We start from the raw sequence: 16,755 nt of genomic DNA, 5'->3' as shown, positions 1-16,755 counted from the left end.
GTGAAGCGCTGCTTTGATGTTTCTTCCGGTATTTATAGTGGTTTGTTCTTGCCGCTTCCGGGTGTCAGTTTCAGCTGTAGTAGTTTGTATGTGGGGTCCAGGTCGATGTGTCTGTTGATGGATGTTCTTGCCGCTTCCGGGTGTCAGTGACACCCGGAAGCGGCAAGAACATCCATCAACAGACACATCGACCTGGACCCCACATACAAACTACTACAGCTGAAACTGACACCCGGAAGCGGCAAGAACAAACCACTATAAATACTGGAAGAAACATCAAAGCAGCGCTTCACAGGAGGCTCCAATAGCACTGATGATGTTCCCTAGCCAGGGAACGAAACGTTTGCAGCAAAAACTTCCAGCTCGGCGAACAGAACCACAACAACGGACACCCGAGCTACAAATCTTCAACCAGACTTTGGAGTGTCTGAATTTGAGAATACAGGTTTGGATGCATCAGCAGCTTTTGTGGGGAGGGGGGGAAGAAGTTGGGAAGGAGGAAGGTAATGTGGGTGTTGGAATCACATTACCTGCCATATCAGGGGGGCTACTGTAGTGGTGCAGTCCTTAGGGAATGGAGTACATAGAAACATAAAAAATATGAGCAGGAATAGAGCATTCAGCCTTTTGAGTGGGCTCCACCATTCCAACTCAGTCCCCTTTTCCCACTTTCTCCCTATACTCTTTAACCCCATAAGAGCTATATCAAACAGTATATCGATAGCTATTTTTATCTATACATCTGCCCTAACAATAAAGTTAAGAAAAACAATTAGAAAATGAGTGAAATAATAACAAAATACTGTAGGTGTTGGAGATGAGAAACAAAAACAGAAATTGCTGGAGAAACTCAGCAGGTCTGGCAGCATCTGAGCAGGTTTCTCAGATAAGAAACAGAATATCCATTTCGAATCCAATGACTCATCTATAGAAATTCAGTGAGGTCAGTTTAAGCAAGAATGCAGGGCTTTATATTCATATGATATACAGCACAGAAACAGGCCATTCAGCCCAAACAGGCCAAACATTTTCCAATTATCCTTATCTATATTCATCATCCTGACAGTCTATTCTCTTCTTCTTCAGTCTAGTTCACTCATAAGTGTATCTATGCTCTTCACTTCACTTCATTCTGGTCTCCTTACTATAGGAAAGATGTTGTGAAACTTGAAAGAGGTTCAGAAAAGATTTATAAGGATGTTGCCAGAGTTGGAGGATTTGAGCTACAGGGAGAGGCTGAACAGGCTGGAGCTGTTTTCCCTGGAGCATCGGAGGCTGAGGGGTGACCTTATAGAGGTTTATAAAATCATGAGGGGCATGGATAGGATAAATAGTCAAAGGTTTTTCCCTGGGTGGGCGAATCCAGAACTAGAGGGCATAGGTTTAGAGTGAGAGGGGAAAGATATAAAAGAGACCAATGGGGCAACTTTTTCCACACAGAGAGTGGTACATGTATGGAATGAGCTGCCAGAGGAAGTGGTGGAGGCTGGTACAATTTCAACATTTAAGAGACATTTGGATGGGTATATGAATAGGAAGGGTTTGGAAGGATATGGGCCGGGTGCTGGCAGGTGGGACTAGATTGGGTTGAGACGGTCAGCATGGACGGGTTGGACCAAAGGGTCTGTTTCCATGCTGTACATCTCTATGACTATGACTTTCACCACTCCTTCCGGTAGCAAATTTCACATTTCCAACAGCCTCTGTATTCCTAACTGGAATATTTGGAAGACTATCTTATATTGATGGCCTTTAGTTATGCTCATATGAAGGCACAATGGGCAGATTGACCTCCTTCTGCACTGTAATAATTCTGTGATGCTCCTTCCTGAAAGAGAAAGCTTTCTCCCTCCATTGGGTCACCCTGCTCAAGCTTCTCTTCAGAGGATAGAGACCCAACTTGATGTACACACACTTGCATTTATGACTGACTCTTGTGAATCTTTTCTGTGCCCCTACATCCTGGGGACCAGAGCAACACGCAATCATCCATGTGTGCTCTAACTAAGGTTCAAAACAGAATCGAGTGTGTGGTGCTGGAAAAGCAAAGCTGGCCAGGCACATCTGAGGAGCAGGAGAGTCGATGTTTCGGGCATAAGTCCTTTATTAGAAAGGACATTCCTGATGAAGGGCTTTAGCCTGAGACACCGATTCTCCTGTTCCTCGGATGCTGCCTGACCTGCTGTGCTTTTCCAGCAACACACTCTCGACTCTGATCTCCAGCACCTGTAGTCCTCACTTTCTCCCAAGGTTCGATACAGTTTTAGCACAACCGCTGTTATTAGAGCTCTGAATGGACCTCTCAAATTTCAAACCTGATGAGTTTGCTTTTGTGAATCTTCTTTGAAGTCATAGTTTTGTATTCCTTGCTCTGTTCAATCACCCTGTGATCTTTGTATAGTATAATCTGCCTGTACTGCACGCAAAACAAAACTTTTCATTGTGCCTAGGTACGTGTGACGGTAATAAATCAAATCAAATCAAACCATGGCAACATGTTAAAGAGAAGGGGAGTTTTCCCCACTGTCTTGGCCAATATTTATCTTATGGTCCGGTCATTACCACATTCCTAGTATTCTGAAGAAAAGTCATACCAGATTCGAGTAGTCAGTTCTGTTTTTCTCTATCTGCCTGATCTGCTGAGTTTCTCCAGCACTTTGCTGTTCATGGGAGCCTGCACTGATTAGCAGGGAATTTTCATTTGTTAATGGGACACAGGCAATATTGGCATTGCCAGCATTTATTGCCCAATCCTAACTGCTCTAGAGAGACTTGTCAGCCATTTCCAGAGAGCATTTGAACGTCACCCACATTGCTGTGGGTCTGAAGGCCAGATCAGGTGAGGATGGCAGATTTCCTTCCCTAAAGGGCATTAGTGAACCAGATTTTAAAAAAATAATAATTGATAGTCACCATGAGTGTGATTCTTTTTATTCCAGGTTTTTAATGCATTCAAATTGCACCTCCCATGGTGGGATTTGAACCCATGAGCCTAGAACATTAGCCCAATGACATTACCGCTAAGCTACCAGCTCCCTAAATTAGAGCAGTGACTATGCTTCTAAAGTACCTCCTTATGTCAAGTGCTTCCAGGTGGTGAAAGGCTTTACAAGTCTTTCTTCTTGTTTCAAACTATTTACTGAAGACACTTACTGTACTTGGAAAATACAAGATGCGATCATAACAACAAGCATCACGTAGAATATGGGATACTGGAACTGAAGTTGTCCCTGAATGGAGCTTGTCACCATCCCAGAGACGGCTTTTACTGAGATCACAGTCAGTGAGGCTGAAAACAGACACACAGTCAGTCAGGATTCTTACATAATGAGTGCAAATATTGCCCTAAAACAGCAAACAGGCCTGAAGCACAACATACCATTTTAGTCTCCTTAGGCCAAGGAAGAAAGTGTTTACTTTAAAGGGGGTGTAACAGGGATTAACAAGATTGATTTCTGGAATAAAGCGTAGGCCTATGGTGAGAGGCCGAGACTTGATGAATGGAAGATGATCTTACTGAAACATGGAGATGAAGCTGACAGGATCGGTACTTGCAGGCTGTTTCTGTCAAGTTGGAAAGTCTGGAACTTAGAGGGAAAGGTTTCTGAAGAAGGGAATGGCTGTTTTAGACTGAGGTAAATCGTAGTCATAGAATCAGAGAGGTGTGAAGCACAGAAAAGAGCCCTTCAGCCCTCAGTTCTTATGATGAGTAAACAAAGATCGCACAGTCCTCAGAGACTGGAGTGTGATTTATAATAACAAGCACTTAGTCCTCTCCAGAGCCTGAGCTGTTTTAGCGAAGGATGAAAAATGCTCCTGGAGCCTGCTCTCCAATTTAAACAAAGGGAATTACATCACGCAATGTATTGACATGCTCGAATATTAATGATGGGCACAGGCTTCTGAACCAGGCCGAGAACAGAAGGCCACCAGAGGAAATGCTGTAAGGATCAACAAAGGGAGATGGAAAGTTCCGGCTGCAAAGCTGGGATATAAATATGCACCATCTTGGGATGTAGTTTGAACCCTCCCTCTGTAAGCGACCAATTATTACCTACAACAAATTGTTGGTGTCTTTCTATTTTCTGTGTGAGGTGGGTTTTGGAGAGTTTTCTCAGTTTGTATGTTCTTCTAAACGGAGGACAACATCAGTGACTGGTGATATTTCTGGATAAGAAATTACAAAACAAAACCTTGATTCAATGGTGACAAAAAAATCTTGGCAGTTTTTGGATTCAGAGGTTGGTTGAAGGGTCGGGGGGGGGGGGGGGGGGGGGAGTGCTTGGTGGTAATGCCTTGAAACATTTCTTCAACAAAGACCAAAGAGACTCAGGAGCTCAGGATGCCCCGAGGCACTTTACAGACAATGGATGTGTTCAGAAACATCAGACTTGGGGAGCAGGAGTGAGCCATTCCGCTCTGTGTAACTGCTCCAGTGTTCAATGGATCATGGCGGATTTGGTTATGGTCTTAGCTCCACTATCCTGCCTGCCCCACCCCATACCTTGATTCCCTTGTCTATCAAGAGTCCCATCTAAGTCAGCCTTGACTAAATTTAAAGGTCCAGCCTTGGGGAAGGAAATTGCGTAACCGAACCACCTTCTCAGTCATAAAAGCAGGGGGCATCTTATTCTTAGATTCCTAGTTTCAGACTCCCCTCCAAGATGTACTTTATAAACTTCACTTCTTATGGCATTTCACGATGAGCATGAAGAAAATGCACCAAAATTATAAAGTATTTTTATTTGAGTATTTGTTGTAATGTAGCAGATATTTAATGCGATTGCTTTCATTTAACCAGTGCACTGAAAATCTAGCTACTGTAGGGATGAGAGGCCGCAATGGCTTAAAACACTTCTATTTTTGGGACCTCAAATCCAGTGAAACTCCTTGTGCCTCTTGTTGTGTATAAAGCCCTCCCTCCAACCCAACATCAAATCATTGCCAAAATCTCAGCCTATGTTTCCTAGCTGGATAAGGAGTAAAAGTGGGTTCACCTATTGCTGGGAGTGACATGGAGGACGTAAACTCCCTCATCAGTGTTTGGGACAGGTCGTTCCGATATAATGTGCATTTTGTTAACACAAATTTGTTATAACACAACCGACAAATTGGGGACACTTTTTAAAGCACGAAAGTTTCGAGTGTGTATTGGTTATAATGCGATTCCAGCCCCATTAGTTTAAATTGTGCTGCTATTATGCAATTTTCTTATAACACGGGTTTGCATGAGATGTAACTACTGCGTTATAGCAGAACTGACTGTATTTTGGCTACATGTATTATGATTTACATGCCCTGTCACCCAAGGGTGTTAACAATAGATATAGGCTGACACTCCAGTTCAGTGCTGAGATGGTAAATGCCAAAGATCCAACAGCCACCATCTCCCAACCAATACTTATCCTTCAATTACAAAAAAGCAGATGATCCAGTCATTCTTACATTGCTGTTTGTGGAAATTTGTTCTGCACATATTGGCTTCTACAAACATAAAAAAGTACTCCATTGCATTGCCAAGCACTTTGGGATACCCTGTGACAGCGTATGACACGCCCGAACTGAAAGATGGATTAGCATGAAGAAACAAAATGAGACATTTTTAAAAAGATTGTAGGATGGTGGCTTCATAAAGTGGTGCTTTAAATCAGCATCAACTTCCTGGACAGCAAATTTCAGCATCTTCACAGCAGGTTCCTCATTTCCTTAGTTACTGCCTACAGCTCGTGGAGACTGGAGGGTGTTAACAGAAAAGCATTTGCTGCTATTGAAACAGATTCTCCCTCTCGTTAAGAATGACAGGAGTAAGAAAGGAAACTGATTCCCCACTCAATGGCAGCTCTTACCAAGTATTGAAGACATCAGAAGTAGAATCACTATGTGGTTCATGCCTCTTCTCTTGAAGAGATACAGCAAAATAACGAATAATATAAATTCCAAAGTCTGTATAGAAGCAAAAACAAGATGCAGTTTTACCATGAAGCATAGGCCATTTGACCCATCAAGTCCATTCCACCATTTAATCATGGCAGATGGGCATTTCAACACCACTTACCCGCACTCTCCCCGTAGCCCTTAATTCCTTCCAAGATCAAGAATTTATCAATCCCTGCCTTGAAGACATTTAACGTCCTGGTTTCCACTACAATGAATTCCACAGACCCACCAATCTCTAGCTCAAGAAATGTCTCCTCATTTCTATTCTAAATTAACCCCCTCTAATTCTAAGATGGTGCCCACATGTCCTAGTCTCCCCATCTAACGGAAATAACTTCCCAGTGTCCCCCCTTTCTAAACCATGCAATATCTTGTAAGGTTCTATCAGATCTCCCCACAACCTTCTGAACTTTAATGAATACAATCCCCGGATCCTCTCAGGTTCATCGTATGTTAGGCCTACCATTCCTTTGTCAGCCATGGCTGTCTAATCCCCCCTTCCCCCCACCCCCGGATAATCTTTCTTTTCTGTGGGATGAACCTCTATACTGTGTCCTCAATTACACCCAGAAACTCCTGCCATTGTTGCTCTATTTTCTTCCCACTAAGATCTGCTTCCAGTCAATTTTCATCAGTTCCTCTCTCATGCCCTTGTACCTTTCTTTAACTGTAACATCATTACATCTGATTTTGCCTTCTCTCTTGCAAACTGCAGACTGAACTCTACCATATTATGATCGCTATCTCCTAAGTGTTCCGTTACTTTAGGATCTTTTATAAAGTCTGGTTCATTACATAGCACTAAGTCCAGAATAGCCTGCTCCCTTGTGGGCTCCATGACAAACTGTTCCAAAAAGCCTTCCTGTAAGTATTCCTTGAATTCCCTCTCTTTGGATCCACCGGCAACATTATTCACCCAGTCCACATGCATATTGAAGTCCCCCATGATCACCGTGACCTTACCTTTCTGACATGCACTATCTATTTCCTGGTACATCTTGCGCCCCTGGTCCTGACCACTGTCTAATTATGACCTTTTTTGCCTTTGTGGTTCCCCAACTCCACCCACCACAGACTCCACATCATCTGACCCTATGTCATTCAGTGCCATAGCTTTAATTTCATTCTTAACTAACAAGGCAATGCCACCCCCTCTGCCCACCTCCCTGTCTTTTTGATAAGTTGTAAATCCTTGGATGTTTAACTGCCAGTCCTGACCCCCCTGCAACTACATCTCTGTGATGCCTACCACATCATAATCATTCACGATGATTTGTGTCATTAATTCATCTACTTTGTTCCGAATACTACAAGCATTCAGGTAGAGTGCCTTATTGCTAACTTTCTTATCTATTATTAGAGATATTGGAAATCATAAAATGTCCTAAGTTATCCTTCCTTTTTGCTGCATTCCCAGCCTGCCTTGAGCTTAAACCCACCTGCACGCCTGCTGATTATCTTAACATTTAACTCCATACTCCCTGTCACTTTTGCTTTCCCTTCCTCCCCGATTCACAAGTTTAAAGTCCTACTGACCACCCTATTTATTCTTTTTGCTGGAACACTGCTTCCAGATCGGCTCAGGTGAAGACCGTCCCATCGGTACAGACTCCCCCGGTTCCAAAACTGATGCCAATGCCCCATGAAATCCAATTCCACTTTCACACACCAATCCCTTAGCCATGTGTTGACTTCCCTAACTTTCTTATCCCTATGCCAATTGGCACGTGGCTTGGCAGTAATCCAGAGATTATGACCCTTGAGGATCTGTACTTCAATTTCCTTCCAAGTGCTTGATTATCCCCTAACAGGTCCTCCTTCCTAGCCTTGCCTATGTTGTTAGTGCCAATGTGGACCACAACAACTGGATCTTCTCCCTCCCACTCCAATATCCTTTCAAGCTGGTCAGAGATGTCCTACACCCTGGCACCGGGCAGGCAACACACCATGCGGGACTCCCAATCTGGCTTGCAAAGGATACTATCTGTTCCAGTAAAAAGTGAGGTCTGCAGATGCTGGAGATCAGAGCTGAAAATGTGTTGCTGGTTAAAGCACAGCAGGTTAGGCAGCATCCAAGGAACAGGAAATTCGACGTTTCGGGCCAGAGCCCTTCATCAGATTCCTGATGAAGGGCTCTGGCCCGAAACGTCGAATTTCCTGTTCCTTGGATGCTGCCTAACCTGCTGTGCTTTAACCAGCAACACATTTTCAGCGCATACTATCTGTTCCCCCAGTTATAGAATTCCCGATAACAAGTACTTGTCTTTTTGCTGCCCCCTCTTGAGTGGCCTTCTGCACCATGGTGCTGTGGTCAGTTGGCTCATCCTGTCCACAGCCCTGTCCCTTATCCATACAAGAACAACCTATTTAAATAGCAATCACTTGCCTTCCCTACAGCCTCCTTCCCAACCTCACTTCCGCCCAGCTCCCGCCGCTCTCTGCTGTAAAACAGACCGCTTAAGTGCTTAAACAGCAATCACTTAGTTTTATGCTGTGTAACCGAAATCCCACCTCAACCACGGAGAATTTACTTTCTATAAAAATGTAAGAATATCTTGCCAGGCCATGTCCTGCACCTGATGATGTATTGGTTTAAAGCGTTAAGGCTTGTAAGAAAGATAAATGGTCCGACAGAGATTCTCCTAAAACATATTCACTTCATCAACCACCAACTAAATGGTCAGGGCTACCCTTCTCAAATCTCACTCAGTTGAATGAAAACACTTGATAACCACGCAACCTTCTATTCTCTTCAGCACTAGTGCACAGTCATAGCAATATGTGCCAATTACAAGACGTACTGCAGTGACTTACTTAAGGATCTTCCAAACAGAGACCACTCCCATCCAGAAGGCAACAGATACATGGGAAGACAAGTGGGACCTGCAAGTTCCCCTCGAAGCCCCTCACCATCCTGATTTGGAACGTTAGCACCATTTCTTCATTGTTGCTGGGTCAAACTGGAATTCCCACCCTCAGGGCATTGTGGGTCCACCACAATGGTAGATTGCAGCGGTTCAAGAAGGCAGCTCACCACCACCACCTCCTCCACAAGCAATTATGGAGGGGCAGTAAATATTGCTGTGTTCAGTAAAACCCACATCTCATGGATTAATTCATTTTAAAAATGTTTCAAGAAATAACGGTTGACCATTACAACCATTCCCATTAGTTTGTCTCCAATCAGAATTGTGCTTTGAGATTTTACATATTCCTTGGGAAAGGAGTTGATTAGTTCAGGTGGCTGGACGGCTGCTTTGCATCACTGACAGTGTGGGTTCAACTGCACCCACTGAAGTTGCCATGAAGGACCTCCCTCTTGTCAATCAGTGTGTGAGTGAGATCCGTGTTCTCTCACCCTTTCCTTTAATTTATACTGAGGCCTAGATAGACAATGGCTGTAAACAAATTTAAAAGTAAAAAGAACTTTGTGGGCGTGAATGAGGAAGAAAGGAACAGACAGATTTGTCTGTAGGGTGAGATGATGTAAATAAGTGGGGAAGGATGTTCCTGTGGAGCATAAAGAAACAACAAAGGCCCATTTCTGTGCTGGGAACTTCATGTAATTATTTTGTAAATAGAATCATACTGTTTCTGTGTCACATCGAAGCACACATAAAAAGCTACAGAACTCCCTGTGGTTTTGAACCTGTAATGTACTTGACCTGTCAAAGACCAGAGTATACTCTGCACTTCCAAAACTAACTGTCAGCTGCTCAGTCTCACCTGCCTGAGATCTAAATTGTGTTAATTCCTTATCAGAGAATTACGTACGCTGATGATGCTGCACTAACATTCCACAATGAGGAACACCTTCAGAAATAAATAGAGGATTCGCTCATGTCTGTAAATAGTTTGGTTTGACCATCACAACTAAGTGAGACAAACATTGTGGTACAGGATGTTGCCATTGTGCTGCAAGTTGTCGATAGCTTCACATTTCTCTGCTCTAGAATCACCAGCAGTCTATCACTTGATGCTGAAATCTTTATGTTCCCACTCATATTCAATCAGGAAATATTTGTCGAAATTTTAGTTTCTGATCAATATTATTTCCAATGTAAAAGAAACTTAACTCCCAAGGAGTGAGGAATCATTAACAGTGGGGTTCATAGTCAGTTAGCTGCAAGTAGAGAGCTGGGATATGGGTGTCACTGGCTGGGCTAGCATTTAATGCCCTTCCTTAGTTGCCCCTTGAGAAGGTAAGGGTGAGCTGCCTTCTTCAACTGCTGCAGTCCACATGCTGTAGGTAGACCCACAATGCCCTTAGGGAGGGAATTCCAGGATTTTGACCCAGTGACCCTGATGAAACGGTGATATATTTCCGAGTCAGGATGATGAGTGTCTTGGAGGGGAACTTGCAGGTGATGGATGTTCCCATGTATCTGCTGTTCTTGTCCTTCTAGATGGAGGTGGTCATGGGTTTAGAGGGCGCTGTCTGAGGCTCTTTGGAATGTTGCTTTATGGGGACACAAGTATTCTCCATCTAAACAAACAAATTTTGTCCATTCCTAATTGCTGTCAAACTGAGTGGCTTGCGACGACCTTTGCAGTTAGGGGTCAACTACATTGGTGTGGATCTGGAGTGACCTAACAGGCCTGATCAAGGAGCTCCGATTTTCTTCCATGATTGACATTAGTGAACCAGATGGGTTCTGTGACCATTGAGGGTAGTTTCATAGTCATTACTGAGGCTTGCTTTCATCTGAATTGACATTTCTCCAGTGGCTATGGTGGGATCTGAACCATGGTCACTAGCGCAGAAACTAGAGTGACTGAATCCATTGGTTCCATTGTGGCTATGCCACAGTCCTTCTGTAGTCCGGAGTGAGGAGGATGAGCAGTACAATAGCCTGTTTAGTGGTGAAATAGGGAAGCACATCTTTACACCAAAGCTAGTGAAAATCTAGAATCCTTCTCCTCAAACGTTTCAGAAGCCACAGATCAAACTGAAACAAAATCAATGCTAATATTGATATATTTTATTAGTTAAGGGTATTTAGAGATGATGGAACCAAGGAGTGTAACCAGAGTTAACATATAGATCACACTAAATGGCAGAACAAGTTCAAGGAGCAGAACAAACTTTTTTTTTGTTTTGAAGAGAATTTTAGTCAGTTCAATTCTCTTCCCCAGAGAATATGGGAAGCTGAGTTAGTGAATTTATTAAAGGTGAGCGAAATAGATTTTTGATAGATTTGGGAGTCAAGCATTACAGGGATAGAAAGGAAAGTGTGATTGAGATCACAACCAGATAGGCCAGGATCTCAGTGATTGATGCAGTGGGCCTGCAGAGCAGTTTGGTCTAATTCTACTCCTAAGGCTGGTGGGAACTCCACCATGAGCACCGGAAAGCCAATTCATGCAAACCTTACTTCAGAACCTCTTACCAAATAAACTAGAAATGGCCAACTGATGATGTATAGATTAATTTTAGGGCCTGTGATTTCTTGCTGGACGTTAATGGCAAAGGTCACCAGAAGATAGGTTCCCAGTACGGCCAACGATCCTCCTAGAGGAAAAACAAACAAAAACAGAGTAGCGTTAAACTTCGGTATCCGATCATTTCATACCAAGTCGAGTCAAATCATTTTCCTTCCTGCATTGCCAGCCGATACGAATTTGGTCACCAATAATTCCAAATTTCCAATTCTCCATGACAATCACTACCTTGCTGTACCAAGGAGTTTTTCCATGGTTGTTTCCAGGAGATCACATGGTTTCAGTGGGGAATCTGTAGACAGTCTACAATCCATTTTGTAAAGACGGCTACAAGATGGCCATCTGAAGTCACATGACCACTCTCATGAATTGAGCTGGTGTTAGGGCTAGACTATCTCAGGAAGAAATTATTGAAAGGCTTTTTGAAATTCAACAAACATTTACAAGGATCTACATTAATTTGCTGACATGGGTTTCCCTGGGAAGAGCAAATATTGCAGAGTAGATATTGCAAATATGTTTCCTCTTGTGGAAGAGACTAGGACTAGGAAACAGTTTAAAAATAAGTTGCCTACCATCTATTTGACTGTGATGAGGAGGATTTGTTTTCTCTGAGAGGATTGAGTGTCTTTGGAATTCTCTTCTCCAGAGAAAGGTGACAGTGAGGTCATTCCTAAGGCAGAAGTAGATTGACTGCCTTGTTACTCTATGGTTCTTAGTGATAGGAGTCAAGTCTACGTTCTAATTGAATGGTGCAGCAGCCTGGAAGGGCTGAATAGACCACTCCTGGTCCTAATTCGTATGTTTATATAAGTGATTGAGTGTGGCATCAAGAAGACCTAGCAGAACTGGAGTCAATGGAAATGCCGGGGCAAACTCTCTACTGGTTGGAGTCATACCTGGCACACAGGAAAATGTTTGTGGTTGTTGGATGTCAATTACCTCAGCTCCAGGACATCTCTGTAGGAGTTCCTCAGGGTAGTGTCCTAGACCCAACCACCTTTAGCTGCTTCATCAATGACCTTCCCTCCACATACGGTCAGACCTAGGGATTTTGTTGATGATTGCACAGTGTTCAGCACCATTTTCCAGTCCATGATCAAATGCAGCAAGTCATGAGCAACATCCAGGCTTGGGCTGACAGGTGGCAAATAACATTCATGCCACACAAATGACCATCTCCAATAAGAAAGACTGATCTAACCATCATCCCTTGATGCTCAATAATGATACTGTCGCTGAATCCCACACTAAAAACATCCTGGGGGTTACATTGACCAGAAACTCATTAACACAGCGGCTACAACGGCAGGTCAGAGGCTAGGAATACTGCGGCGAGTAACTCACCTCCTGACTCCCCAAAACCCATTCACCATCTACAAGGCACAAGTCAGGACTGTGATGGAATACTCCCTGGATAAGTACAGTCTCAACAAGAAGCTTGGCACCATCCAGGACAATGCTGGATTGGCACCACATGGACTGGAACGGTTCACCACCACCTTTTCAGGGCAGTAAATGTTGACCTAAACCCCAGTAAAATAATTCCCTTTTATCCATCGCAACTCCTCTTGTTGACCTACACTGACTCTTGCATCCATTTCAAACTTCCCACTCCTTTTTCAGATACCTCCAACACCTTTCCCTGCCCTGTCTCTGTAGCCTCCTGCAGTCCTCTGCATTCCTTCACTTCTGGCATCTAGAACACCTCTGATTTTCATTGCTCCACCATTGGCGACCATCAAGTGGAGGTGCCGGTGTTGGACTGAAGTGGACAAGGTCAGAATTCATACAACACCAGGTTACATTCCAACGGGTTTATTTGAAATCACAAGTTTTCGGAGCAGCACCCCTTCGTCAGGTGAAGTAGGACTATAACCTGGTGTTGTGCGATTGATGACCATGCCATCCTCTTTGACAAAGCTTATGAGGTCACCTGCCCTCATATGCCTTCTGTAGCTCAGCATCTCGTTCTCATTGGTAACATACTAATGAAATCCCTTTGGGCATTTAATATTTTAAAGGTACTAGATAAATGCAAGTTGTTGTTATTGTTTTACATGCAAGCCCCTTCAATAGTCTGGCCGACATGTGATTCCAGACCCACAGCAGCATTGTTGACTCTTAATTACCTCCCAAAATTGTAGAGCAAGACACTCTTTTCAAGGGTTATTACAGACGCTGACTTTGCCAGCAATGATGTGTTGGACTGGGGTGGACAAAGCTACAAATGACACAACACCAGGTTATTGTCCAGTAGGTTACACTACGTCTTGTGTCCAATGATCATGCCCCACTAGCTACCTGACTAATGAGCAGTGCTCCAAAAGCTTGTATTTCCAAATAAACCTGTTAGACCATAACCTGGTTTTATGTGATTTTTAACTTTGCCAACAATGTTCAGATCCCTGAAAAAAATAAACTGAAGTACAGTCCAGTTGTCCTGAATGGTCTGTTTCTATACTGTACATTCTGTATGATTCTATCTATATTTAACAATAACTGCCACTTCAACAGTGAATGATATAAATTTGAGCTTCTCAAAATATTGTTTCGTGATGTAATGTCAGACCTCTGCATGAACTAACACAAAATTACCTTTACTGTTTTATTTTAAACAACTAATTGTTTATCATTCTGTTCTGAAAAAAATGTTAACTCTGCTTTCTCTTCACAGATCCTGTCAGACCTGCTGAGTTTCTCCAGTATTTTCTGTTTTTGCTTCCGATTTCCAGCCTCCACAGCTTTTTGTTTTATTTTAATTATATATTGTGTTGGAAACTCAGATCACCCATGGTGCAACAACCAATCTCTATATAAATCAAAGACTTGCCTGCTATAAGGCAGCATTAATACTGACTAATAAGATGTATAATTCATGTATTACACAAGATATGACTTACCCAAGATATCAGAAGATCGCAGGATCTCTTTCAAGAACACCACAGAAATGGCTGCACTTGCTGAAGACAGAAGTGATAGTTTTTGGCATTAATCAAAAAGTGATGGTAATCGTCCACATTTTGCTTTAAAGCAAAAAAAAATCAATATTGCAATTAATGGAGCAGGACCCACATTCTGTGACTAACATTTGATATTATTGAAACACATTTCACAGCCAACAATGAATGAAAGGCACCTCCCAAACGGACAACCACTTCCATCTCGAAGGACAAGGGCAGCAGATACATAGGAACACCACTCCCTGCAAATTCCCCTCTGAGCCACTCCTCATCCTAATCTGGAAGTATATTAACATCAGAAGACACACTACACCAGGTTATAGTCCAACAGGCTTATTTAAAATCACAAGCTTTCGGAGCGCTGCCCCTTCAACAGGTGGACTCCACCCGACGAAGGAAGTTTGTGATTTCAAATAAATCTGATTTGGAGATGCCGGTGTTGGACTGGGGTGGTGAAGGAGTGGCGCTCCGAAAGCAGGTGCTTCCAATTAAACCTGTTGGACTATAACCTGGTGTTGTGTGATTTTTAACTCAAATAAATCTGTTGGACTATAACCTGGTGTTGTGTGGGTTCTGGCTTTGTCCACCTTCGTCTGATACTGGCATCTCCACATCCCGGAAATATATCACCATTCCTTCACTGTCACTGGGTCAAAATCCTGAAATTTCCTCTTTAAGGGCATCGTGGGTCTACCCACAGCACATGGACTGCAGTGGTTCAAGAAGGCAGCTCACCATTACCTTCTCAAGGGGCATTGCCAGCAACATGAACATCCCATAAAAGAATAAAATGAAAATTCAGTTAAAATGCAAGGAACTCTGCTGCTGGGGGCCCCGGTGCTGTTGCTGTTAGTTATTTGCTCTGTGCTTGGTACTTTTGGTCAAGTCACAAAGTTGGGAGTTCATGTTCTACTCCAGATAATGGAGAGCAATAACCCAGGCTGACCCTCTGGTGTAGTACTAGGGAATGCTACATGGTCAGAGGTGTTACCTGTGGTGTTACATCGAGGTCTCTTGGCCATCTCAGGAGGATGTTAAATTCCCATAGCAACAATTTAAAATGCAGTGGAATTCTCCCCAGTATCAGGACCAAAGCTGTTTATCCTGTGACCAACATCACAAGCCATTTATGCATGGTCATTATTACTCTTTGGGGGAGTTTGTTGTCTCTTTGGCAGTTACAGCACACAAGGTGGCTAATTGTTCCATTGAGTCCATGCCTGTCAACGAAAGGGAGGTGATAACAGTGTGGTAATATTGCTAAACTAATCCAGAGACACAGGTAATGTTCTGGAGACCTTGGTTTGAATCTGCCATGACAGACAGAGGAATTTGAATTCAAGAAAAATCTGGAATTAAGAATCCAGTGATGACCATGGAATAGTTGCCAATTGTTGGGAAAAATCCATTTGGTTCACTAATGTCCTTCAGGGAAGGAAAATTACCAATCTTGCCTGCTCTGGTTTACATGTGACTCCAGACCAACAGCAATATAGTTGGCTCTTAACAGCCCTCTGGGCAATTATGGATGGGCAGTAAATGCTTGCCTGGCTAGCGATGCCCACACCCCATGAATAAAATAAAAGATCTGACTGCACTAATCCCATTTTCCTGTTCTTGTCCCATACCCCTGGAAACTATAGTAATACAAGTGAATATCTAAATTCAGCTTAAGTTTCTGACTCAATCATGCTTCAGTCAGTGAATTCCAGACTCCCACAACCCTCTGGATGAAAGAGGTTCTTAACCCTCTTCCTAGCATCCTGTCTTAAATCTATGTCCTAGTTATTGACATCTCTTCTAATGGATCTAATACCTTCCTATCCACCTTGTCCACCTCTATCAGGTTCTCTGTCAACCTTCAATGCTCCAAGGTAAACAACCCTAGCCTATCCAATCTTTGCCCAGTGTTCAAATCCTTACCTCACTCTGCTTTGCACTCTCTCTGGGGCAAACACATCCTTCCTACACATACGGAGACCACACCTGCACACAGTACTCCAGTGGTGCCTTAACCAGCATTTTATACAGTTACAGCACAATCCTCCAATTCTATGTCTTGACAATTATAGGCCAGTATTCAGTATGCATTCTTAATCAACCTGATCTACCTGCCCTGCCTCCTTCAGGGATCTATGCACATCAAGAGCGCTCTGGTCTTCAGTACAGTATAATATCCTCCCATTTATAATGTAATCCCATGTCTTGTGTAAAAACCGGCCCATTTCCGGAATTATAATAGTGACTGTAGTTAACTTTGAGCCCAGACAGCTGAATGCACAATGTTAATAATGGAGTGATTAAAGTCAATGAATGTAAGCTCTTTCTTATCTCAGCAAGTTGGTTGTTATCGAAATGATATGGAGGAACTAGGGTTGGACTGGGGTGGACATAGTTAAAAATCACACAACAT

The 16,755-nt window shown here is 43.1% G+C and overlaps 1 protein-coding gene across 3 annotated transcripts in view; it reads right to left on the bottom strand.

Annotated features, from left to right (window-relative positions):
• The window catches only part of LOC132815525 (NIPA-like protein 2), an 83,257-nt gene that overhangs the window by 16,129 nt on the left and 50,373 nt on the right, over positions 1 to 16,755 (bottom strand). For 2 of the 3 annotated variants that reach the window (XM_060824520.1, XM_060824521.1), the window contains exons 4-7: positions 14,283 to 14,342; positions 11,328 to 11,449; positions 5,847 to 5,943; positions 3,154 to 3,289 (exon numbers count right to left, since the gene is read on the bottom strand). In XM_060824520.1, the coding sequence (XP_060680503.1) occupies positions 3,154 to 3,289; positions 5,847 to 5,943; positions 11,328 to 11,449; positions 14,283 to 14,342 (415 nt within the window). The remainder of the gene's footprint in view (positions 1 to 3,153; positions 3,290 to 5,846; positions 5,944 to 11,327; positions 11,450 to 14,282; positions 14,343 to 16,755) is intronic. The other variant, XM_060824522.1, reaches the window with a different exon arrangement.

This window comes from Hemiscyllium ocellatum, chromosome 4, assembly GCF_020745735.1.
Source record: "Hemiscyllium ocellatum isolate sHemOce1 chromosome 4, sHemOce1.pat.X.cur, whole genome shotgun sequence".
Classification (NCBI taxonomy): Eukaryota; Metazoa; Chordata; class Chondrichthyes; order Orectolobiformes; family Hemiscylliidae; genus Hemiscyllium; species Hemiscyllium ocellatum.
The sequence above is the reverse complement of the archived record's forward strand: the minus strand, read 5'-3'. Positions and strand labels throughout refer to the sequence as shown.